The following is a 26,988-nucleotide window of genomic DNA, read 5'->3' on the forward strand; positions in this document are numbered from 1 at the left end:
GATTGTAACACTGAAAATTCTAATCCCCAAGCAAAACGATTGTCAACCCCGGTTCAACTATATGCAATTTTTATCAAATGTTGACTCAAGTTTTGAAATCTTATACACTCTGGATACATACATGTATTACAACTGAGATTTTTTAACACACCTAAAGTCATACAAACTGTGCATAATGAGGAGTCGCTTATAACTTTGATAGAGGACTTAAAAGGGTTTAATTTGATCACATATGATATGAGAGTCGTTAAAAACTTAATGGCTTTTCTGCATTTCTACAAGATATTTTTTTTCAAAAGCATTTGGTATCTGGATCGTACATGTACAATAACTATATAAAACTCACAGATTCAGGCAACTTCAACTCAAAGTATTTATTTGATGCATTTGTACAGTTATAAACTCAAGTATATACTTGAAGAGGAATTAACCTTTGTATTCATCATACTCATCAGAGGATATCTATATAAACACTTTATTCGTGTTTGAAGAACGCTAACTACAAAGCCTCTTGCATTTAAGAGTAAACAAATTTAATCGTTAATCTTTTTGAAATGTAAATCAATTATCTGCTTTCTAAGAGGCTCACAAAGATGCATTAAAATAAATATTTACACTGAGAGAAATACACATACATGCATAACTTTATTTGTTTTGCCATTACAAATGCAAATGATTTTTTTTTCCTAATCGCATTTTTCTTTGCAGAAAAAAGCAAATCTTTTGAAGTTTAACAAGTATTCACAATACGTTTTTATACTAAAGTGTTAAAAATTTTAAGGTTTTCACACTACATAAGTTCCAGGTCAATATTACAATAACTCCAGATCAATGAAAATTGATTCACACAGAAGGATTCATTTGCTATTAATTAACAGACTTGTCGAAATCCGTCGGTCCTGTCGGCAAGGCCGATAAAAATTTGTCTGGACCGACAACTTTTAAGAAAACGTCGGTCCAGATGACCGTTTGAAAAAAATCGAGCGTGATGCAAATTTAATAAAGGTCGGGATCGGGATGCGCAGCTGAAGGTCACAAACACAGAAAAAATGGCCGCGTACGCGGCGTGTTGACGATAGCCAATTAAATTTGTTATAGCAAAGTCATAAAACATGTCATTTGTGTCTTTTATTAAAGACTTTCTATCCCAAGGAAGGAAACTTGTAAGATTAAAGGCTGCTGAAAATAATCCAGGGCATTTTGGTGCTGTTATTCATATGACTTTCACAGCGTCAAAATAAGGTACATGTATCTGGTCTGACAAAACGTTGACTGGTCCGACAGAACATTTGACTTTGTCAGACCAAATGTCTGACAATGATTTTAAAATTTCGACAAGTCTGAATTAAATTATGAATATTCCAATCACAGTGTTTATTTCAAATTGATATACAGTGATATTTATTTACAAAAGATATACACATATAAAAATAGAAAACAAAACAAAGGCAGGTTGGCAAATTGCTCTATAAACATACTCCAATATATAGTTCTACTTAACTTTTTAGTTACAAGAGTAAATAAAACATTTATTATGCTTTTGAATTATTTAAGTCATAAATCTTCCATCAGAATGGTTTGTCAAACATTTTTCCATGTCTTGATTAGGATTGTCTGACTTCTCTCTCTCTCTCTCTCTCTCTCTCTCTCTCTCTCTCTCTCTCTACGGTTTCCTCGACAAAATGCACAGCAGCAGCAGACAGCCGATGGTTCGGATATCAGGTGTGTTCCTGTTGTTGAGATTGATTTCATCTGAAAAAAGTATGATAAGATGCAAATCACTCAGTTCTTCCAGACAACTTCAGGGAAAATGTCAAGTGGAGTAATTATCGATTCTATTGTGTATTTGATAAAGTCGCGAATACAGAGACAAAGCGAACTAGATTACAAGCTACAGATATCAACAATTTTGCAAGTCAAATATATGTATCGTGATTGAGTATCATGGACGTTTTTTAAACGGAAATTCAAACATCTGAAAAGTGAAAGCTTAATTATAAACAATAATATTTTAATTAAATAACAGTTGCCCTAAAATCAGAAATACAACGATCTTCATGTGTTTGGTTTCAAACTTGTTTTTATCGAAGAAGTGCAAATCACTGATATCATTAGAAGTGTTAAACCTACCTCGAGAGACACATTTGAAATCGAACTCTAGGTATTTGTAGATACCATAACATGGGTCTGCTCCAAACATCTCATTCTCTACTGTAATAGTGCAGCTCTGACGGCCATTACAAAGCTTCTGCATGACTTGGAGCGATGTTGGAGCTCTGCAGTTTGTGTTGTTGTGTAGGCGCTCAATGCTGTAAGGATGGCGACATTTTTCTCTCGATGTTCTTCCAAAATTAGCCTCCGTCATGTAAATCAGAAAGCCATTACGGCAATTTATTATGTGTGTCTTCTGCTCACATATGATACCAGATTCTAAAAAAATATAACGTGATTTACATTTTTTAATGATCTGAATATAATTAGTAATAAATGGAAACAGTATTTCAAAAATGATGTTACTAGACTAGTATATACTGAATTAATTATCAAACCTACTGAATTTTGAGGTAATGTTCAGAAAACAAATTGCATCAACAACAGATGCTACTGCAAGATGCACACGTATTCAATATTAAACATATTATATAAAAAACGTTTTGAATGTTCATGACAGAAAGCATTCTTTATAATTTTTTGACTTTATACAGTTTCAAACAGCATACAACGTGTTACTTGAATAGCATACACGTAAAATACAATTATTTACAATTTAATTAAGCGTTATCACACGGTACCCATTTCATATGGCTTACGAATATACAAATGGCTTTGTTATCATTTCTTCTTATCTAACGTTTAAAATGTCTTTCATTTTTTTTTTAAATACAATTGTTATAGATGTTTACACAAATATAAATGGTGCAGGTTTCTTTTTTAAATATTCACCAAATTCACAGTGAACTTCTTTTCCGATGTCATCGTAGAAACGAGTTACGCATGCGCCACAATAATCCGGAACACATTGGCTGTTTGGCTTCGATTCACAAAGAGTGATGGATCCATTGTAAATGCAAGGATCAGTGCAGTTAGTGTATACGTGTTTTCCTGGCGGACACTTTGCTTTGAAAAAAAAAGAATACATTGACATTATGATTGAGCAAACAATTTTATTATACATGTATTACAATTTTTCTGTTTTCTTTTAAATTTGCTTAACTTACGTTGTGCTATGAGGTATCCCGCACAGAATACCGCCATGGATAGAAGAAAACCTTGCATAGGTAGTGCTCGGATATCCATATGTAAAATTAAGTAATTCAGTCACAGGTGAAGCAGAATGGGATATTTGGTATGGACCCACACCTGGCGAGAAATTTTCAGTAAAGAAAGTAAGATAGAATATATATATATATATATATATATATATATATATATATATATATATATATATATATATATATATATATATATATATATATATATATATATATATATATATATATATATATATATATATATCTGTGTGTATGTGTGTGTGTGAGAGAGAGAGGGGGGGAGAGGGTAACCGTTTTCTGATTAACAAAGGCGATAAGAAATCGATTTACTTCTAACTTAAATGTAGTTGTATGAAATATATGGAGAAAACGAACAGTATTCAAGCTCAAAAGTCCATTAAACAATACAAAATAGGACCAGAGCAAACACGGACCTCCAAAACATCAGAGGTGGGGTCAGGTGCCATGGAGGAGTGAGCATCCCCTGCCGAGCAGTCACACCCGCCGTGTGCTCCTTGTCATGATCGGGAAATAACGGGAAAATCCGTCGACAATTAAGTGTGTAATTAATGGCCTAACAATTAGTTTGAAAAACGTCAGTCAGCATTTGACTTAATGATAAATTGTACTTGCTGACAAGGTCATTGTATCGACCATAGAACTTACAAAATTATGACTTTGAACGAGACTGCTGATATTCTTGTTTCATTAACTTGTTTGTCCTTAATTTACCTCGTTTTAGAAATTGTACATACTAGAGCATGCTCTTGCGTATCGAATTAACTGAGAGATATAAACCCCGTACGCAGGTGATGAAGGTATATTGCTGCATAAATGAGAGAAGTTGACGATTGAAAAGTTAAAGTCATCACGTTTATCATAAAGCTTGGTTTTTAGATTACCATTAACGTCTTTTTCAAGTAAAATATCCAAATATGAAACAGATGTGTCAGACTCTGTGGTATCTTTTATCTCAAGCTCACCGGGATATATCGTATCGACATAAGAATGGAAATAACCATTGTTAATTGACAATACGTCGTCGATATATCAAAATGTCGAGTTGAAGGCCACAGCAAGTGTTTTCTTTTCACGTATAAGATTTTGGACAAATTCTGCTTCATATGAACACAAAAAAAGGTCTGCTAATAACGGGGCGCAATTGGTACCTATGGGAATTCCAATAGATTGTTGGAAGACCTGGTCTCAAAAAACCACATAGATGTTGTCAATCAGAAACTCAAGCATCTTTTTAATGTCAACTTCAAAGTACTTGTGTGTACAATCAGAATGTTTTTTAACAGAATAATTTTGCAAATGATCTATGACAAGGTAAGTAAATTTACGAGTTCCATTTTTATTGAAAAAGCAGCTGTCAATAATATCAAAAAGCCTGGACCCATTTTTTATAAGTCATCTGTTTGAAAGATTTTTTTTAAAGAAGTATAAAGGTTAATTGGTTCTTCCTGAATCCGTCATGGTAGCCGAACCTTTCATTGGTATTTTTGACGTCTCATATGAATGTAAAATTATAGGAAGGGATGTGAAACATTAAACGATCAATCACTCAAGTAATTGGCTCTTTCATCAATATAACATACGGATCGATAAGGCAATAATTTACATTCTTACACGCACTTGTAATTAAGAACTATTGATAAACAAAATGTATTTCTTTTTTAGATGGGGATGAACAGTTGTAATCATTGCAGAAACTTTTTTTACATTTTGAACAGTAAAATACTGTAATTTATCCGTTGAATAAAAACGATATTTTCACAGGTGTTATATATCAGTGAAAATAACAAAAAGTTTTATTTTCGCAATGACTGTGAAAATGACAATTTGCTGCAGCACTCCCAAGTTGCCTTCTTTTCATGAAAAATGATAAGAAAAATACTCCCTATAAACAGCTAAGGTAAAAAAAAAAAATATGCATCCTCACAGTACTCTAAAACAGTTTATATTTTTTTCAAATATTATTTAGATCCATGCTTACAATTTTCAAGCTCAGAATTGCTTAGGATCCTATCACACTCTCTCATTTCATGCTACATTTTACCCAAGAATTCCAACTCGTAGTTCAATCGCACGGTTCTCATATTGAATTTGCCATCAATCGCCCAATTTTATGTCATATTTGCAGGAAAACCCTGGTACATTCGTATTGATTCTAAGGACTCTCGCAGTAGTTCTTAGGACACCTGTAGGAACTCGTAGTACACTCGCAGTGTCGCAAGTACTAGAAAGTTCTGCGAGACTCACAACATTTCGAAGATTTACTAAGAAAATGGGTACCAGTGGCAGTGCGAGTGCTGTGCGATAGTCTTGAATATTTAAGAATATTTAAGAATCGTAGTGTGGACATAACTGTTCTGAACATGCTCATAACAGTTGCAGAGTTTGGCGATTTGCTGCAAATGAACACGAAGAAGGAAGATATCTTAGGGATCAAGCAGTATTAAATATTGATACATTTTTACTTACACAGAAAATTGCTCGTTGAAGAAATGTGTTGATGTCATTTCATAAAGCTTTACGAGTTGATCTTACAATCTTACCTTATTCAGTCATTCACAATACCAAACTGTGGTATAAAAAAGATAACAATTGAGGAAACACCCGACTAACGGCAAACAATCTGGATCGATAAACGTGTTGCAATGCGTTGCATTGCTTTCTGCAGGTTGATTTAAATACTCGTTTTCTGAAAATGTTTGGAAAGACCTCACCAACTGTTCTAGATACTTTACTGGTATTTTTGTCTGAATTATTTAAAGAGTGTAAGTAGATCCAAGGCTACAAGATACCATAAATATCAATTATATTATTATATTATTTTTATACTATCGGTGATTGAGAAAATAAATTTCATGCCGCCCAAGTGTATAAAATTTTGACCAGCCTAAATACGAACGAATAACGTAACCTTTGAAAATGTATATTTTCCAAACAAATTTAGAAATGTATTGTCGGATTAACATATGTCATGATTACTCTTACTTGTACATAATTGATGTAACTGATGTTCTTCCACTGTGATATATAAATTCTATATATGTATGGATTGTATTTACCTGTAAGAGGTAAGTCTCTTGCTTCAACAGAAATCTGAATCTGAATTAGACATCAATGAAACAGCTTGATAACAGTCATTATTTTTTCTTTATGTCAATTGCAGTACTTAGTTATATGTGGAGAGAGAGAGAGATATACAGAGAGACAGACCGACAGAGAGAGAGAGGGCATTTGCAATTCAATGTGCAAAGAGAGACAATGATTTCTTGCAATCTTCTAATAGTCTTTTGTAATACCATTTTACACAGTTTCTTTGGATAAAAGTTAAAGAAAAAGTCGAACCATTTATACGAGGATCGTTCAATAAATTATGCAAAACGTCATCTAAAACTCAGCAAAGGACGTAAAACAGATTTTAAATATTTTCAAGTATTCCCTGTTACCCTTTACACATATCTTAAGTCTTTGTACCTATGACCAGAAAACCTCAGCATACTCATCTTTAGGTATGTCCCAAAGACACTGATGAATAGCACTTCCTATGACAAATCTGAAAATGTACAGTCTTCCGTTGATTGTTTTCATGCATTTTTGGAATAAAAAGATCTCACAGTGGCTGAAACTAACGAATATGGGTGATGGCAAAGCTCTGTAAACTTTCCTTTCTTCAAAATTTTATTTATTTCTCTATAATCATTTACAGCAGCGTTGTCAGGTACAGGAAAATTACCCTGGGGCCGGTATTTGGACTTCCTTTGCAGAGAATCTGCATAACTCTCCTTAGTGTAATTTTATCATAAAATTTACCATTGATGGTCCTTCCTTTTGGGATTATGTACATGTTTTACATGAACTCTTGGAGAAGAAAACTAATAAAACATGTTTGGAGCCCTTGCTTTACAACAATAGGACGACATCTCTCTCTCCGATTCCACATTTTATCTTCTTTTTGTAGAAAATATTTGTTTTTAAATAGACCATTGACACATTTAACACTTGTTTTCTTTTAGGCATTTGTAAGGAAATAAGGCAACTATCTGATAAAAATTTTATTACATTAATTTCCTTCGTCAGAACTCTATAAATTGTTGTAATGATGAAATGTTTAGTGTCTTAGCAATGTCTATCAATGTAAATCTGGCATTTTCAGATATCACGTTGCTCACAGCATTGATATTTTTTGGTGTCCCTACAGATTTCGATCGACTAGTTTGACTGCTATGTTTATACTCTCCTTTCTTACTTTTGAATTTCTCAATCCATCTGAAAACTATACAGCGTCAAGGACTAGTCTTTCCAAATATAAAAATCATATCTTTAATATGAGTTCTTCGGCGATTTTTGTAATGAAGCACAGTTTTTGCATATACGCTCTCATTATCATCTTCTTGACAGAGATAATTAGCATTTTTCATCTCAGTGTAGTGACCAAGCTTACTTTACAAGTAAGGTTCTTTGCGAGGACAATAAGAAAAATCATGGGGTTTTCTAAGATAAAGAGTTCTTTGTTCTTTAATAGAACTTTTCAATTGTGAAAAAGTGAAATTAAATGCTTCTACATTCATTATGATAAACTGTATGTTGCATATTTATTGAAGGACCCTCGTAGATTCACATTTATTTGGAGTTAAAAGCTTTTAAGATAAAACATTTCATTTTGGTTACTAAACTGTATTCACAAGTCAATTAAAAAACCAAAAGTATTTTGTTCTTTTTGTTTTGTTCATTATTTTTTTTAATTAGAAATGGTACTAGTATTTGTTTTAGAATGAAATGTTATTTAAATCCATACATTTGATCTTAATAAATAAAATGCAAACCTCGTAGGATTATCCTACTTTAACTTTTCTTTGCAAAAAAAAAAAATATCTTTCAATCTTAAGCAAACATTCATAATACTTCTTTATTTAAGCTTTGAGATATCAATAGATTGTCAAAGCATAGAAGTTGCAGATCAATAATGCAATTATAATTTAATAAGAGTTAATGAAAAGAAACTCCTAGTTATTTATATATGTATTTTTCAATAATACACAGCGATAGCATATTTATGTACAGAGTATGTATGCATCTAAAAACAACAATTAAACAAATATAACAGATTTGTACATTGGAATTAAGTCTTAAACATGCATTTAGAATTAAAATAAATTTAGTATGTTTTTATTTTGTTTTAGTCATGTAGTCATAATCATATATTTCCATCCGACTGGTTAACCATATATTTTTGTTTGATCTCTCTCTCTCTCTCTCTCTCTCTCTCTCTCTCTCTCTCTCTCTCTGTTTAAGGTTTCTTCGATAAAATGTACAACAGCAGTAGACCGCCCATGATACTGATATCAGGTGCATTCCTGTTGCTGTGACTGAGTTCATCTGAAAGAAAATATCACGATAATATAGATCACATCACAACATAAAGGAAGATGTCTGGTGAAATTGATTCCATTGCGTGTTTCATAAAGTCGTCAATTAAGAGACAATTAAGTCACTGTACATCCCTTTTTTCGCCAGAACTTTGTATTCGCGTATATACGCGAGAAGGCATATATTTATTAGCATAAGATATATACAGCAATAACCAGCATTCGTGAAAAATTTGACTCACTTATAAATACCAAATAACTATCTCACGAAAATAAAGTGCAGCGAAGCTTTGGTGATCGACAGTATATGCTGCATTTGTCGATGTGTTTACACGACAAAAACATATACAAATGGGTATCATACACTGTAGATAAAAAAGCAAATTCAAACCTCTAAAATCTCGAAAGACTTAACAGCATTCAGAATATTTGTCAGTGATACACTTTGAATAATTTTTACGTGTTTGTTTTCAAACTTGTTTTCATTATATACACATTTAAAGGATTGTGTGGGAAAAACTGACAGTATTTCCTAATAGAAATGTCAAACCTACCTCGAGAGACACACTTGAAATCGAACTCTAGGTATTTGTAGATGCCATAACATGGGTCTGCTCCAAACATCTCATTCTCTACTGTAATAGTGCAGCTCTGGCGGCCATTACAAAGCTTCTGCATGACCTGGAGCGATGTTGGAGCTTTGCAGTTTGTGTTGTTGTGTAGGCGCTCAATGTCGTAAGGATGACGACAACTCTCTTTAGATGTTCTTCCAAAATTAGCCTCCGTCATGTAAATCAGGAGGCCATTACGGCAACTTATTGTATGTGTCTTCTGCTCACATATGATACCAGATTCTAATACAAAAACAAGCGTGGTTTAGTTTTTGAAATAACTTAAATGTAGTCAGTAATAAATGGAAACCGGCAGTATTTGAAAAGAAATACAAACAAGTATTAGATTCTTTAAAATGTATTGCAGTACTTCTCATACAATTGTAATAATATCTTCATACAACAAAAACCTTTCGTCCCAACTTCCTTTAAAGTTCTACTGTATTTTTCTTGAAACTCTATACTGAATTTCGGGCCGGGTTATGTTAAGGAATGAATCAACAAAAAAGTCACTTGTATAAAGCACGCACTATTTACGTCATTTTTTCAATGGTTACTTGAGAAGGCCTTTTAAATGGAACATTCATTATTAATATCATATACTTTTTCAAACCACAGATATTTTCAATTTTTCTTTAACATTCATATCATGAGAAGCATAACACATACATGTAACTATATGTAATGTTCAAGCAATAGCATTTTACTAGACCCATTTAGCTTAATTATGTAAGTATTTCTTCATGTCTAAAGTTAGAACTGTTTTGCATGGTTTAACGCTGGTTATAAATGTTTAAAGAAATAGTAATTGGTTTAAAATGTTATACTCACCAATCTCACAGTGTACTTCAGTTTTGTTGTCGTCGTAGAAACGAGTGACGCATGCTCCACAGTAGTCTGGAACACATTGACTGTTCGGCTTTGACTGACAAACTGTGATGGATCCATTGTAAATGCAAGGGTTTGTGCAGTTGGTGAATACGTGTTTTCCTGGGGGACACTCTGATACGAGATAAATAAGAATACATTTATATCATAGCTAAGTAGGACTTCTTTCTTTTTTTTTCGTCTTTCCTTTGGTATTTAAAATTGTTTAACGTACCTTGTGTTATTAGGTTTCCTGTACAGAATAATGCTACGGATAGAAGTAAGACTTGGATAGGTAGTGTCCGGAAATCCATTGTACGTAAATAGTTTTCCAGTCACTAATAATGAAATAGATGTGAAAACTTGGTATGGATCAACATCCACAAATACGTCTATAGTGAACAGTTCGAAAGAGTATTATGTGCATTATTGCAACAATAATAGAATAATTAATGTTTTCTGATTAAAATTATTTAGCATATAAATGATTTTTATTTGTAGTTCTCGATATTATGTTAAAAGCATTTTCATCAATGAAAAAGGTGTGTTTATGAAACAAGGATGCCCCCGTGTGGCAGCTCAAGGCGAAGGTTAATTTGTTCAAATTCAGGTCAAAGTCAACAGTTCAAAAAATGTTGATACACAAAGAAAGGTCTTGTCACAAGGAATAAACATGTGAAATATGATTGCCCTAATACTAACCATTCAGTAAATATTGCTAAGAATTAAGATTTTCAAAAAGAATGTCATACTTCAAGTTCAATGTCATGAGGACGAAAAAATAAGGATACCAAAGGAAAAGTCTTGTCGCACAGAATGCATAAATGAAATAGGAAAGCCCAGCAGCAACCGTTCAAAAGTTATAGGAAAGGTTAAAGTTTCTTTTTTTCAAATGTAGGCAACCTCCAAGGTCAAGTTCATGAGGTCAAAAAAATGTTGGTACCCTAGAAAAGGGCTTGTCAAAAGAAATACCCGTGATATATGAAAGATTTAGCACCACCATTCAAATGTTATGGCCGAGATTAGGTTTTCAAAAGGAGGTAAAACTCCAAGGTCAAGGTAGAAAGGTATAAAATGTTGGTACCCAAGGGAAGGTCTGGACACATGGAATACGCATGTAAAATATAAAAGCCCAACCGTTCAAAAGTTATTAGCAAAGATTAAAGTTAAGTAATTTTTTTTTTTTAAAAAACTAGGTTAAACTCCAAGGTGTAGGTCAAGAGATAAAATTTGTTGGTACCAAACGAAAGGTCTTGTCAAATGAAATACACATGTGAAAGCCCTAGCAACAACCATTCAAAAGCTATGGGCAAGGGTAAAGTTTTGCGGGCAAACAGACGAACAGATTAACAGACAAACAGAAAGCTAGACAGATGGACAGACGGGCAGAGAGACCAAAAACTATATGCTTCAGAGTCTTTTTTTACGGGGGCATAGAAATACATAAAATCTTTACAACTGTCGAACATACTGCAAATACTGTAGATTCCTTATTTTTCGCGAGTACTTATTTTCGCGAAATGACTCTTTGACGTCAAATCGCGAGAACAATAATTCGCGAGTGGACGGTTGATCAAGAGATTTTACATTAATTTCATGACCATAAAAATAAAAGCGAGTAATTTTATTTCGCGAGTGGTGCTTCTCGCGTAATTACGCGATAATTAATTCCTCGCGTATATTTAGGAATCTACAGTATATTGTGTTGTGCTTAAAAATTAGTCTTTAAGAAGATTGTAATGATCGTTTCTAGTAAATGCATTTCAGTTTCAATTTATATTTTGCATTATTCTCCGTTTTACTTCTATGAAGATGAGCTATGACATCATTAAATCCGGCCAACATTTTTTATCAAAAGTAAAAAAAGAAGTTTTAATCTTTGATTCCTACTTTCATGTACTCCTGAAAAAATATGCATTTGATAAACTACAAATGTACGATAACATTTAAAGCACATACAAGCAATTTTTTTGTATATACATGACTATTCCTTCTTTCAAGTGCATTGAAACACAAGAAGAGGCTTTTCGAAAACAAGATGTATTTTTTTTAATAATTTCTTCTGCACCATTCAGTAGATTTGGTGCATTTTAAAGTTGTAAAGAAATATGTCAGTTTGAAATAAGCGTAATATATCTTCATAAAGGTTACAATGTTGACCTTATAATCTTACCTTAAACGATTATTTAGAATCTCAAACTGTGATAAAGACAAAGATAGCAATTAGGGAAGCACCCAACAAACGCTTAACAGCCTTGACCGATAAATGTGCAGCAATGCAACGCTGCATTGCTTTGTGCAAGTTGATTTAAATACCTGTTTTCTGAAAATGTTGAGAAATACCTCAGGTCCTTTTTATAAACTTTAATAGTCATTTTATTAATTATCTATTTTAACAAGTTAAGAAGACACAAAGTTACCAATATATAATGGATAAAACAAATGCATGCAACCTTTTATTTTATTCATCATCATGCAGTGTTATTTATTTTTGATATTTAAATGTTAAACGACGTTACAATGATACTTGCTACATGGTGCCTCACAAATGTGGATTGAAGCCTTCCTTAACATATAGCTGCGTTTTGCAGCGTTCGGAAAAAGATGAGAGTGGAAGGGTAGATGCTATGGTGTTTGCAAGGTGTTCCTTTGTAAATGTTTGTTTAAAAAAAATAACCCAAATTGACTTCAAAAATTGTTATTTCATTGGTTGAAATTACTTTGGCTAGATAAAAGAAAAGTAAAAATATCTTTTGCAGATACACATGACATTTAATAGACACTATACGACTATTGCAAAACTGTACCATAAAACTGTGGCTATCAGAAGTGTGATGGACGGGATAGGGATGAAAAGCACTAAGTGACTATTAGGCAACGTGTTGCACATTTTACTTGATATCATTTGAGAGACAGGGTCACTATAACTGTTGCATCCTCTCTGACCACCATCGTTAAACGTCAAACTTTCATCAGCGCTCAGAAGTTGCGCAATCAGCTTCTGGAAATTAGTTTTCGTGCAAAAGGGTCATTTGAGGGTGCTTTGTTGAAATAAAGACATTTGCAAATTCGACTAAAATAGGCAAAACGCAATTTAGATTAACTCACGTCAATGATACAGATGTCGTTTTTGCAGATGAACAAACTGAGTGAGAGATTTGCAAACAATGCCATTGTATCGACCATAGGTTTTCGAAATGTTGACTTGAGACGAGACCGTTGACATCCCTGTATCGTTAACCTTTTTGTCACTAGCTTGCCTCGTTTTAGAAATTGTTTGTATGCAGAGCTTGCTCTTGCGTATCGAATCAACTGGGAGACAAAAACTCCATGTGCAGGTGAAAATGGTATATTACTACATAAATAAGCTGATGATAGAAAAGTTGAAGTCATCATCACTTTTGTCATAAGGTAATACATAGCTATATCATGTTTTACAGTTTTATATAGTTATGTAAATCCACAATATTTGACTTGATAAAATTCACGCAAAAACCATTGCGGCGTAACAACTGTGGATATGAAAACGATATCCTATGAGCTATATCCACTGACCGTTGTATAAAGAAGTAAACGTGTGTGTGTGTGTGAAAGGGAGAGAGGGGGGGGGGGAGAGGCAGAATCTTGTAATGGTTTATTGCACTTACATATTGTCTCTTTTAACTAAAAGCATGGCGGTATTGGTTCTTGGGATTAAAAGGAAAAGAGAAAGTTGCGCGTGACTTCATATATTGTAAGGTAAATACAATCTCTTGACATAGAATTCAATTTATTGCATTTGGGTAACTGATTCACAAGTCAATAAACAAACCACTTTTTAAGTTAAGTGGTTTCAATAATATAACGACCCATACTCCGTATACCAATAAAAGATCACTGCAAGATCTCGACACAAACACTAGTTTAAAACCTTACTTATTATATGCAAAACATAGATAAATTTAAATATATATATATAAGCATGAGAGATGACACATGTCCCAGTGTACAAGAAACATGTACTTTAACTGCAAAATATTGTATAAAGGACTATATATAGAGACAGCAATAGTTTCAGACAATGTATTGGAAAATTGCCAAAATGGCAATTGTCAAACCACAGATCAACACAAACCACTCGGAATTTTTCCCCATTTAATTTGAAAACAGGCTAGAAAAGAAAATTTTAAATGTCTCTATAATGTTAAGAAAGTCTATAGAGGAAAAAAAATGAATGGTATTTATCTCTATTAAAATCAATAACTTACAGAATTCGGTTTTGATTTCACCACTCTGAATCCTAACTAATTACAGAAAACAAAATATATCAGGATTAATCTTTATATTTTCTAAAATGTCTGAAAGGAGAGTGGAAAGAAATTGACTCAAAATCTTTTCCCTGTCCCTGAAATTTATATTGGCACATGTACTACAATCTTGAACCTTTAGGCGGTAGTCTAGTTTCTGATATCTTTGGTAATTGCAACTAACAGTTATTTCAGAGATGCACATGCTACCAATATCTTGTAAACAATTCTTTAACATTGTAATTCTATAGTAATCTGGGTTATTTTTAGCTATAGAATTCTAGGTCTGGAATCAAGTCAGATATGAAGAAATTTCAGTTTAATGTGGACACAACCAAACATGTTCGGTTTGGTTGGGTATTTAACCGAGCAAAAATTCCTTGACAAGCAAAGTCATCAGACGTAATTTTTGAGGGAACACAACGTTAAAAGTTAGCTTTGTTTTTTAGAGTATACTTAATATCGGCAAAATTAGGGGGAGGGGTCACGCTCCACCCCCGTGGGTTCCTATTGCAATGAATCAGTGCATGTGCATTATCTATATTAAGCTTCGAAAAAGGCCAGGGAGAGTTAAGTCAAGCTTCCCTGTTTTATTTATTTTATTTTTATAAAGGAAGTTATAACGAATTCTCGGAATCTAAAGAAAAAGCAAAAGTTAACGTGAATGTCCGGTAAGGGGTTTACTTAATCGATGGGATCTGGAAAAGGATGAATTTCTTGAAACTCTTCCTTTAAGGCTATGATATTAATTTTTGACGACGATGCAAAATTTATAGTTTTAGATATCTGTTCTTGCAGCTTTGTTACTTTTGACTCTTTTTTACATATGAAACTGAAAGATATTTCATCCACAAGACTCTCTTTTTGTTTCATTCTTCTGACAGAACGTATAATGGTATAAGCTTTCCCGTCCGTCCGTATGTCTGTCTGTTAGTTGTTTTCGTGTCCTGGCCCTATCTTCTACATAGCTGTGAGGCCTAGGACATCAAACGTTGTCATTCAGTTGATGCATCTTGGGGTTAGGTATGTTGCAGTCTAAGAGTAAGTTACGTACCTTATACGCAGCAATGTTAAGGCTTCCCGAAGCTTTAAATGCATTCAAAACACAACACTGCACTGTAAGGTCGATTTTTATTTGTAAATTATGTACTTAAGTACGGCCAATTTACATAGAGGGTTCTCTAGGCTATATTTAAACGTATTTTTTACGATATCACATGACCTCCTTGATCACGTGACGGTCATTTCTACTTTCATGAAGTGTTTCACATAAATCGATTCGGCGCAGCTGATTAACACAATTATTTTTTTTTATTTTTTTTTTTTTTTTTTTTTTTTTGGTCACATAATTAAACTCGTCGAATCCTTGTGAACCCGAAATGAGCTTGGGAAAAGTTATACTTTTACCCTGGTACAAAATATTTCACAATAAATTCAACTTACCGACAAATTTGAGGGTATTTTACACTCAATATCGTCATCTTTATTAAAACAAAGCCATCACACATTTTTCCCAAGCAAGATTCAGTCAGAGGGGAAACTCATCTTACAGATCTCATAAAAAGATTTCAAATAAATCCACATTAATCACCTGCGCCAGGCTCTTTTATACACATAATAATTTAATTCTAGTTGTAGCGCTGTATTTGATTGGATTAAAAAAATACTTTATATCGTATAAAATCGGTTGTCTACGTCACAATGGCTTGCGTCAAAAACGTATCGATCCGCCTGACGTTATATTCAAATTTTGTACAAATTGAAGTCATTGTTATGGACAATCATCTTTTTTTTCTTACACCAAATTAATGAAAATTAAATTATAAGGAATGAGTTTAATAGCTACCCAATTTATACGGTATAAACTGGGTTGGAACAGTTTACGCTTTTTTATAAACCGCTTCGCGGTTTATAAAGCGTAAATTGCCCCAACCCAGTTTATACCGTATGAAATGGGTAGCTATTAAATTCATTCCTTAATTATAAATTCTACTTCTATCCAAATGTATAGAAAAGGGTAAATGTCAAACATATATTTCCGTATATATTTTGAACACGCTGACTTTTAAACAAGAGTAATAAAGCAATGTTATATAAAATATTCGGATATATTAAGATTTTTAAAAAAGATTAAACACGTTTATATTTACACTAACTTTCGGACACTTTATATGCAGATTGAAATAAGGTGTTAAGTTTATGACACTCTCCCCATCATAACAGCTCAAGTTTGCAGTGACTTGACGTCATTTTTAATTATGACGTCATACATTTGTAGTTCAGAGAAGCTTAACGTACCTGCGTATTAATATATAGCCTCTTATCGAATTTTAGTCATAGTTTGATTGGATCATAACTTGCACACTGTTAGACGTCGGACAAATAAACCATGAGTTTTGTTTTACGTATCTTTTCTTTGACGTTATCATTATACAGAATTACAGGTATTATATATATAGGATCTCCCATGATTTGTAGTTGGATATGATTTTTATCCAACGAGTTGTGTGTTTTTTTATCCCCGAGCCTTGGCGAATGGGATAAAAACACACAACGAGTTGGATAAAAGTCATATCCAACTACAAATCATGGGAGATTCTTTTTATCCCATGTTAAATACTTCACATCCAATGTTTTACACTGTTTTATATAGGACACCACTTTATTTTACTTCATCACTCTAACGCAAAACCATTGTGACGTCACGACTGCACTTAACTGTGGAATATGAAAAATTTATCCAATGAGTCATATCCACGGGATAAAGGGGTAAACATGGGATAAATAATTTTTATTTCAATATCAGTCTTTCTACTTCTAACTTGATGAAAAGGGTAGGGAAAAAGTACGAGAAACCTATTTAAAATAGTAGTACAAAAGTAAGAAAAGAAAAGATCGAGGGTTTATGGGCCTCCTAAACTGTGTGCATAAATTTTGAAAGATTTGTAAATAAATGACAAAAGATTGCAAGTTTGAACAAAGAAGAGTGGGTTTCCTTGAGGCCCCCACTAGGTGGTGCCTGCAGTGATGGGGTCCAGGTGTGCCATTGCACCTGGAAGCTGGTGAATTTTTAGCATTTCAAATACCTAAAGTTGAATGTCCAAGAAAGAATATTTACAGTACATTATTCTGAATTTTCAACATTTGAAATGCTGATTTCATGATCTGCTCTCCTGGTTTATAAATTAGAGGTGATTTTATCTAACAAGTGCTGTGCTTTTTATCCAAAGCTCTATATAATTGTTATATGTATCACGTGGCCTTCAGCTCGACATTTAGATATATCGAAGACGTATTATCAATTAATAATAGTTACTTCCATCCATATGTCGATTCGATATATTCCAGTGAACTTGAAATAAAAGAAACATCTGTTTTATATTTGGATATGTTAATAGAAAAGGACGTTAATGGTTATCTAACAACAAAACTTTATTATAAACGTGATGACGTAAACTTTTCTATCGTCAACTTCCATTACTTATGTAGCAGTATACACATATCACCTGTATATGGGGTTTATGTCTCCCAGTTGATTCGATACGCAAGAGCAGATCTACCTACGATCAATTTTTAAAACGAGGCAAGCTAATAACCAACAAGTTGATGAAACAAGGATATCAACAGTCTCGTTTGAAGTCAGCATTTCGCAAGTTCTGTGGTCGATACAGTGACCTTATCAGCAAATACAATCTATCATATTGATTTTTCATACTAATTGTTAGGGCATTATTTACACACTGAAAATTCTATGGATGTTCCCGTTTACCCGATCATGACAAGGAACACAATTGATTGGTATGTTTATATTTTGCAGTTAACTGTCAAGTTATATTATTAGACAAACCTTGTAGATTAAGTGAAAGTTCAAACTTAGTTTTGATTATGGCGACAATGAAGAATGAACTTGTGTGACATCTGCTCTGGAAAATTATCGATGTCTGATTTCTCATGCATGTTTCAATGGTTTTCTTATTTTTTTTTTCTTGTCTATTGAAATTGAAATAAATTATAGTTATGTAATGTAGTTTCCTGATCAAGATAAACAGAATGTTTCTAACGTTGAACTTCCTTCTTAGTCTCCCTGTGTACTTAAATAATTATCTTTAAAACCCGTAATGATTTCATGCAGAAACAATAGCAGCAGTTAAATGAAGCAATATAGAGGAGAATCTGTGAACCAAAATATATATTAGCAACCGCAATCATTTTAGAAAATCTTTACCCAAGAAACTTGGAAAGACAGTTACACATCAATATATTATGGTACGAAATACCTTTAGATGGAAAAATGAAATTAATAAGAAAATTCTCCTTCCTGTCTCCATGGCAACAGTGAAAAGTTTGCCCCCACCAATTTCTATTTTAATGCACTGTTTAGAAATCAGTTTGAATTGATGCAAGAAATATTTCTTCAATATCTTTAAAAAGAATTGACTGGGCAGTTACTAAGAAAAAATAGTATTTAAAACTTTTGAATTCCCTGTTTCCATGGCAATGGTGCCCATTTTGAAAATTTTGAATGTTGCATGCACATCTAGACTTAGTGATTATTAACACTGAAGTGTCATTAAAATTGTTCAAGTCCAAGCCATGCATGTGTGATAACTCCTGCGGACAAAAATAACAATGTCTTACTAACGTTCACTGATATGAGGGTTGACCCAAAATAACAATGTCTTACTAACGTTCACTGATATGAGGGTTGACCCAAAATAACAATGTCTTACTAACGTTCACTGATATGAGGGTTGACCCAAAATAACAATGTCTTACTAACGTTCACTGATATGAGGGTTGACCCAAAATAACAATGTCTTACTAACGTTCACTGATATGAGGGTTGACCCAAAATAACAATGTCTTACTAACGTTCACTGATATGAGAGTTGACCCAAAATAACAATGTCTTACTAACGTTCACTGATATGAGGGTTGACCCAAAATAACAATGTCTTACTAACGTTCACTGATGTGAGGGTTGACCCAAAATAACAATGTCTTACTAACGTTCACTGATATGAGGGTTGACCCAAAATAACAATGTCTTACTAACGTTCACTGATATGAGGGTTGACCCTAAATAACAATGTCTTACTAACGTTCACTGACATGAGGGTTGACCCTAAAGTAATGTCACAATTCTAAAGACATGAGATCGTTAAAAATCGAAAATTATCAACAAAACCTTATATACTAATACTTCTATTTTATTTTACTTTTGTCTTAAAGTTTCATTCAGATATATGCAATACTTTTTTAAAATAAAAATAAACACAAGGTTAGGTTTCGTTTTTCGCAGCGCGGCAAAAATGTTAGATAGTACTAGTACTCTAATGAAGTTACTTTTCGGCACTCATTTTCAGGTTCATCCATAGATATTTAAATCTCTAATATATATGTATGTGTTTTATTTCATGTACACTTCCAATCTGAACTACAGCGTCTATTAAAAAATATATATATTTTGACTTTCCGAAGTGCATTTGCATATCCCCTAGCGTAGTAGCTAGAAGAAACGTAGAATGCTTACCATCCACGCACATTCTTCTTCCAAGCGTCTGTCCATCTTTTGGACTTCCATTTACCTAGGTATTTTTTGCAACTTTTGTATCTTTATGGTGTTAATTATTCCGTTCCTTAGACGCCAAGTCTGGCGATAAGCCAGGTTTTCAACCTTTTCAACACTTCAACTGAGGAAGTAGAAAGTGAGTGGAAAATCAGTCAACCTCTTACGTCACTTACTCTTGGACCTGACGATATATAAAATCTATGCAAAAGGAATAAAAATATAGAAATAACATATGGGCAATTTTCAAATAATTTTAATAACTTGTTGGTTACAACTCAAAACAAGATGCTTCATAGCAAAATGGCAGTTAAGATTATTAAATAGATGCGTTTAGAAGGTTATAAAACTTTTCGGATGAAAAAAAATGATTGCCGAAAAGTCATAACGACGTCGGTAATAGACAAATCATATCATTGTGTTTAGCCCAATTTTTTAAAAAGTGTTATAAATAACTGATTGAAATTTCAAGGCAAAAGTAAAACTGAACAAGATGTGTTTTTGAAACACTGAGGCCCATGTATAGCAGCTTATGGCGAAGGTGAAAGTTTATTAAATGCAAATCAAACTCCGAGGTCAAGGTCAAGGGATTAAAAATGTTGGTACCCAAAGAAAGGTCTTGTCTCAAGGAATATAGCTGTAAAGTATGAAAGCGTTCAAAAGTTATGGTGAAGGTTAGTTTATCGAAAGTAAGTCAAACGTCGAAGTCAAGCTCAATGGTCAAAATTATTGGTGTCCAAGGGAAGTTCCTATCCCAAAAATACACGTTAAATATAAAAACTCCAGCATCAACTATTCCAAAGTTATGACCAAGGTTAAAGTTTGTCAAAAGTAGGTCAAACTCAAAGGTCAAGAACAAAATGGGAAAACTGTTGGTCTTGTCACAAGAAATACACATGTGAAATATTATGCCCCAGCACCAACTGTTAAATGTTATGGACAAGGTCAAAGTTTTTCCAAATTAAAGTAAGTCAAACTCCAGGGTCAAGGTCAAAGGGTCAAAATTGTTGGTACCCAAGGATATGTTTTCTCACAAGGAATACAAAGGTGAAGTTTGAAATCCCTAGCACTAAGTGTTCAAAAGTTATGACCAAGGTTAAAGTTTGGTAAAATTTGGTCAAAGTAGGTCAAACTCCAAGGTCAAGAGGTCAAATATGTTGGTACCCAAAGAAAGGTCTTGTCACAAGGAATACACATGTAAAATATGAAAGGAATAGCTCCAACCCATCAAAAGTTATTGGCAATGTTTAAGTTTTTGCGGACAAACAGACAGACAGAAAGACGGACGGACAGGGCAAAAGCTATATACCTCGATTCTTTGATTACGTGGGCATAAAAAAGATAGGGTATTAGTAGGTAAAGGTTTGTTTATTACATTGCTTTATTAATTATAAGGATTTTAAAGCAATTGTGAAGAAACTTTGGAATCAACCATTGTACAACGGAATCTTATCTTCATTTCTTGGTGTATTATTATTTTTCAAATCGGTTTAGCTCACCTGAACCAGAGGTTCAAGTGAACTATTCCGATCAACTGTCGACCATCTGATTTTGCATCTGTTCTTTTTTCACATTTTTAACTTCTGCTCCAGAACAACTTTACCAACTTCAAACAAACTTACCATAAAGCATCCCTGAGTAACATATTCAAGTTTGTTCAAATAAAGGTCATGTTTTTTAAAGGGGAGATAATCCAAAAAAAGAAAAAGAAATATAGTGTGGACGTCTCACATTGTAAAAAATCCTCCGAAGAACCACAAGGCCAAGAAAGATGAGATATTTGTGAAAGTTCCGGACATAATGTAGATTCAAGTTTGTTCGAATCATGGTCCCGTGGTGAGGATGGAGTCACATTTGGGAAATCAAAGTTTTAAAATTGGGATATATAGGAAAACAAGAGGCCAATGGGTCACAACACTCACCTGAGTCACTCTTACCCTGCTGTTCTTCATCAGCAGATTTAAAAAAAAAAAATCCTGTTTAACTTCATAAAAATTTTGACTCCACATTGTGGACCAAAATCTAGCCCTAAAGGGACTACGATTTCATCAAAGTTGAAATCACACGACACTGGGATGCTTCAGTATCAATATGACATGGCCCTATACAGTTCTTGAAACATTTTACCCTGTATATTGTTAGGCATTATCTCCATATTTCATGAAGAATGTGGATCTCTGATTTTAGTCAAGCTCTTCCCCAAGGGTACAAAATTAAAAAAAAAATAAATCCAAACAACTAAGGAACCTTTTGTTTATTATCATTATTTAGTGTGGACTTGCTCCTCATGAAAAGACTTCCTTGTAAAACTTCTATCACCTTTTGTAGCCTAAACCCGGATTTGAACAAACTTGAAATTACATATTTAGTCATATCAATATGATTGTATATTCCCATGTAATACTTTCCTATTGTGGCCCCAACCTAACCTCAGGGTTCATGGTTTGAACAAATTCAAGTCTACACTACGCGAGGATACTTCCATATTGATATGACTAGTCCTGGTTTTGCTGTTCTCGAGAATAAAATTTTTACAGACATTCTTATGTAAAAATGTGTTCGACTTCTGTGGCCCCACACTACCCCCAGGAGTCACAATTTGAATAATCTAGAATCCACACTACCCGAGGATGCTTCCATAAAAATTTGACTAATCAGGACTTTGCTGTTCTTGAGAAGATTTTTAAAGATTGTTTCCTATATATTCCTATGTAAAACTTTGAGCGCCTGTTGTGGCCCTATTCTAAGCACAGGGGTCATGATTTGAAGACATTCAAATCTAACATTACGTAATGAAACTTTCACAAAAGTCTTTTCAGCCCCAGTGGTTCCTAAGAAGATTTTTGAAAGTTGCTATTAAATTTTCACTAATTCGTTAATTATCTACCCTCGAAAGAGGGCATGGTCCTTCATTTGAACAATCTGGAATCCCCTTCACCTAGGGATGCTTAGTGGTACGTTTGGTTGAAATTGGCCCAGTGGTTCTGGAGAAGTAGAAAATGTGAACAGATTACAGACGACAGACTAACGGACAGCAAGATGGGCACTGGACACATTTCGATCAGAAAAGCTCACTTAATTGAGCCTGTGAATAAGGTGATAAGAGATTTCCTTTTCTTTTTTTTTAAATTGGTGTGGTGCAAGTACTTTCATTATACTGTGCTTGCATATTTACACCTAGCTACGGCCTTTAGTGATGTTGCCAGATTTCTGGAAAGGGGTATGAGTGGGGAACGGGAGGGGGGGGGGGGCTGGAAGAGATACCCCCTACTCTGAGCCAGAAAATTGTATAAGCATTGAAATCTTATTTTTGGATGTCGTCGGTCGTATAAAAGCACTTGAAGGTGCCGATAAAATGATTACCGCGCGTTAGCGTATATAGTTCCTATTGTGTATTCTACAGCGTCCTGACAAGATTTCGTGTGTGTTATAGACAGTTGAATGTTGTACATTTCCACAGGATTCTATAAAGAAATTACACTGAATGTAAATATACTGTTCAAAAAAGATCTTAGTGACACATTAATTAGTTGAATGATGTATTGATAATAAAGAAATGTGATAAACAATAGGTCTACAATCTAAATGTCATAACGACACAAAAATTTTACAATCATAGACAGTTCAAGGTCATAAAATATCAATGTCTGCCATGCCCATTACTGACACTAATGATAGCTTAAAACGTCATCACAATGGACCCAAATGAGTGTATTAAAAACTGTATGTGAATGCTTTCCCACACTATATGTAGAGCTTTAGTGAGTTGTTGCAATCTGGGGATGCGGTTGTCTTTAGCGGTTATGCATGTCTATCCAAACAGGATGCTGTGGCTTTGCAAGAATGCATTGTCAAACGAGCTGTATGTGGCTGCATGTGTATTCTCAGATTGAAATGTGGCTATAGAATGCTGCATTAATGGAAAGACATGTGCAGGTAGGGCATCGTTAGACGACGTCAATGTGGAACATTGATGAAAATTAGGCAAACCAATGAAACAATCTTGCACTGCTGATGTTACGCGTGGTCTACCATATTTTTTGCGATCATTTGTTGTACTATGCTGTTGGCATCTTTTTTATAGGTTAGACATTGTGCAACATTAAAACCTCTTGCAACTGTAGACGCCGGTACGTGTACTTCCAGTCGCCAATTTTCTTTTTGCGATATGCATCATTCAGATGCTGCATGTTTAAATAGCGCCAATTTTCAGAAAAATCAGAACCAAAAAATCGAAAACCTCAACTTTGTACCTGAATGATGTAAATCAGAAACCAACAAAAGTGTTAAAAAGACCAAATTTTAGCATTTTGCAAAATCAGGTCTTTTTGTCTGCGAGTTTTGTACATGTAGAATGGTAACAGTAGCGTTAACAACTAGTGCTAATTGTAACGGGAACCGTTACAGATGTTCCCCAAACGGCTCCCCAATCCCTTATGATGCCCCATTCCCTACAAGCTTCAATAAATTAGACAATACTTTTGTAATATAGATGGACACTTTATTTTTAAGGGTATTTCATTGGAAAACTACTCCGATATAGCCATATGGGTATTAGCCAATCAAATTTCAGCGCGTGTGCTTGCACATGTTTTCTTCATTTTTCACATTAATTATCTTATATTGTCTCACAATACATACATTTGTTTTAAATATTAAAGAATTTCATTGAAAAATAAGAGAGATGTACCCTTTAAGTATTAGCCAATCAAAATTCAGCATACGCGCATGCATGGCCTTGCATTCAATTTTGAGAGTATCATAATGTAGGAGCTCTATGTGCCTATCCCTGTCATAAATTTCATCCTGTTTTGTTGAAAACAAAGGGAGTTATAGACATTTAAAGTTTCAACCAATCAGATTGCAGCACACCTGCATGCGCGTGTTTTCAAGAAATTTCCTATATAACGTGTTGTAGCACCTTATAATATATACTTAATATATTCTAATTTTCAAAGTATTTTGTCAAAAAACAAGGAAATTATTGAGATTTTTGTATCAGCCAATCAGAGAAGAGCGCACGTGCATGCGCGTGAGTTCACGCTAATTTGACCATGTTATCTTGTCTAGACTACTAATATATCTTTATATTTTGAGTTTCAAAGCAATTCATCAAGAAATATAAAAGTTACGGCTTCATCAAGTATATCAGTCATTTCACTCATTGCACGCGTGCGCACGTGCATGCATGTGCACGCAAAATGACCTTCGTTCCGAACACCTACACAACATGCCTATTAACCCTAAAAAGGTTTCATGTCAATCGGATGAGTGGTTCTATGAGAACACTCCCGGACAAAAAAGTACCGGAGAAGAAAGTAGAAAAAAAGAATAATAATAATAATAACTAGAAACTCATTACTAGTAATGAGAAGGTCTTCCATTATACTACTTCCTGTTTGCATCAACATGTCTTTTCCAACGTCGGTATTAGCCTAAAATTTATTTAGAAACAAAATAACTTAAAAAATTACTTTTTTGCTTCGTTTACTGTCACGACCGGAAGTAATGACGACACACGATCTTTACACGATGCAAATGAACTGATGACTGACTATAAGTCCTGAAAGTTTTAGACTTCAGTCTATTATTGTTGCCGAACAAATGTGAGAACAAATTCTAATTTTGAGGGCAGGAAAACACACGACCGGAAGTGAACTGAATAAAAATCTCTGAATTTTCTCTTGACTTTTGCAGTATCTACAACATATGTAAAAACATTTCAAATACTTATATATAAGTGATATTTATGAGAAAGTTAAACCACGAAATAACGTAGTTTATCTCTTAAAACCGGAAGTTTAAAGTTTTTGTTTCCGATAGAATCTAACATATTTCAAAACAGCGAAAGAGAAACAATAAAGTGATGCAAGTTTTAATTTTAAAAAGAAAAGTTGAAATTTTTGATTTCTTTGATCACTTCCTGTGACGACCGGAAGTGACGGATTACGCGTTTAACCCTTTATGTTTTGCCTACTCACAATGGTTTATTACTCCTATAAGTTTAGTGTCTTAATCTCATGGGAAAATTAAAAATTCTTATTATGTAGTTTTTCTCTTATAACCGGAAGTTGTCGTTTTTTGTTTCCGGTGGGACCAACACATATCGTAACTGTGAAAAAGATACAATTATATGATGCAAGTCTTATTCCAAAAGAGAAAAGTTGAAATTTTTGATTTCTTTGATCACTTCCTGTGACGACCGGAAGTGACGCCTGACGCTCTTAACCCAAATGGTTTTGTCTACTCCTCAAGGTCTAATACTCCTGTAAGTTTGGTGTCATAATCTCTTACAGTTTCTGAGATCTCACTCTGACAAGTTTTCATTTTGCGGACATTTAATCGCGCGACCGGAAGTGAATTTTACAAAGATATTTGACGTTACTCTAGACATTTGCAGTCTTGATAACATATTCAAAAATCAGTTCAAATACATTGTCTATAAAAAATATTTATGGGAAAGTAAAATACTCAAATTATGCAGTTTTTCGCTTATAACCGGAAGTTGTCGTTTTTGTTTCCGGTGGGACCAACATATTTCGAAACTACAAATAAGATGCAATAAAGTGATGCAAAAAAAGATTCAAAAAAGAAAAGTTGAAATTTTCGATTTCTTTGATCACTTCCTGTGACGACCGGAAGTGACGGCTGACGCTCTTAACCCAAATGGATTTGCCTACTCCTCAAGATCTATTACTCATATAAGTTTGGTGTCTTAATCTCTTACCGTTTCTGAGATATGACTCGGACAAAATATTTCTGAAAAAGACGGAAATCGGACATATCTGACGACCGGAAGTGAATTTTGAAAAAAATGAAAGTTACTTTTGTAGGTATTTTTATTTTCTATTATCCCTGAAAATTTCAAGAAAATCCGTCCAGCCATCTCTGAGAAATCGTCCGAAAAGAAAAGGGGAAAAAAATAATAATAATAAAAAGAACTAGAAACTCATTACTAGTAATGAGAAGGTCTTCCGTTATACTACTTCCTGTTTGCATCAA

General features: G+C 33.8%; 1 protein-coding gene across 3 annotated transcripts; it reads right to left on the minus strand.

Annotated features, from left to right (window-relative positions):
* Nucleotides 1-444: 444 nt before the first annotated feature.
* On the minus strand, nucleotides 445-15,523 carry LOC133194536 (L-rhamnose-binding lectin CSL1-like). Of its 3 annotated transcripts, none has more exons than XM_061330483.1 (5): nucleotides 15,472-15,523; nucleotides 10,367-10,469; nucleotides 10,096-10,266; nucleotides 2,131-2,430; nucleotides 445-1,752 (listed from the first exon to the last, which is right to left on the minus strand). In XM_061330483.1, the coding sequence occupies exons 2-5, from the start codon at nucleotides 10,443-10,445 to the stop codon at nucleotides 1,664-1,666; spliced, it is 639 nt and encodes a 212-aa protein (XP_061186467.1). In that variant the 5' UTR covers nucleotides 10,446-10,469; nucleotides 15,472-15,523; the 3' UTR covers nucleotides 445-1,663. The 3 variants fall into 3 exon arrangements, with proteins under 3 accessions (XP_061186467.1, XP_061186466.1, XP_061186468.1); XM_061330482.1 differs by lacking the exons at nucleotides 445-1,752; nucleotides 2,131-2,430 and adding exons at nucleotides 8,294-8,663; nucleotides 9,208-9,507; XM_061330484.1 differs by lacking the exons at nucleotides 445-1,752; nucleotides 2,131-2,430; nucleotides 15,472-15,523 and adding exons at nucleotides 8,294-8,663; nucleotides 9,208-9,507; nucleotides 12,305-12,384.
* Nucleotides 15,524-26,988: the final 11,465 nt, after the last annotated feature.

This window comes from Saccostrea echinata, unplaced genomic scaffold, assembly GCF_033153115.1.
Source record: "Saccostrea echinata isolate AGI-Se365-2 ecotype Australia unplaced genomic scaffold, CSIRO_AGI_Sech_v1 ptg000029l, whole genome shotgun sequence".
NCBI classification, from domain to species: Eukaryota; Metazoa; Mollusca; class Bivalvia; order Ostreida; family Ostreidae; genus Saccostrea; species Saccostrea echinata.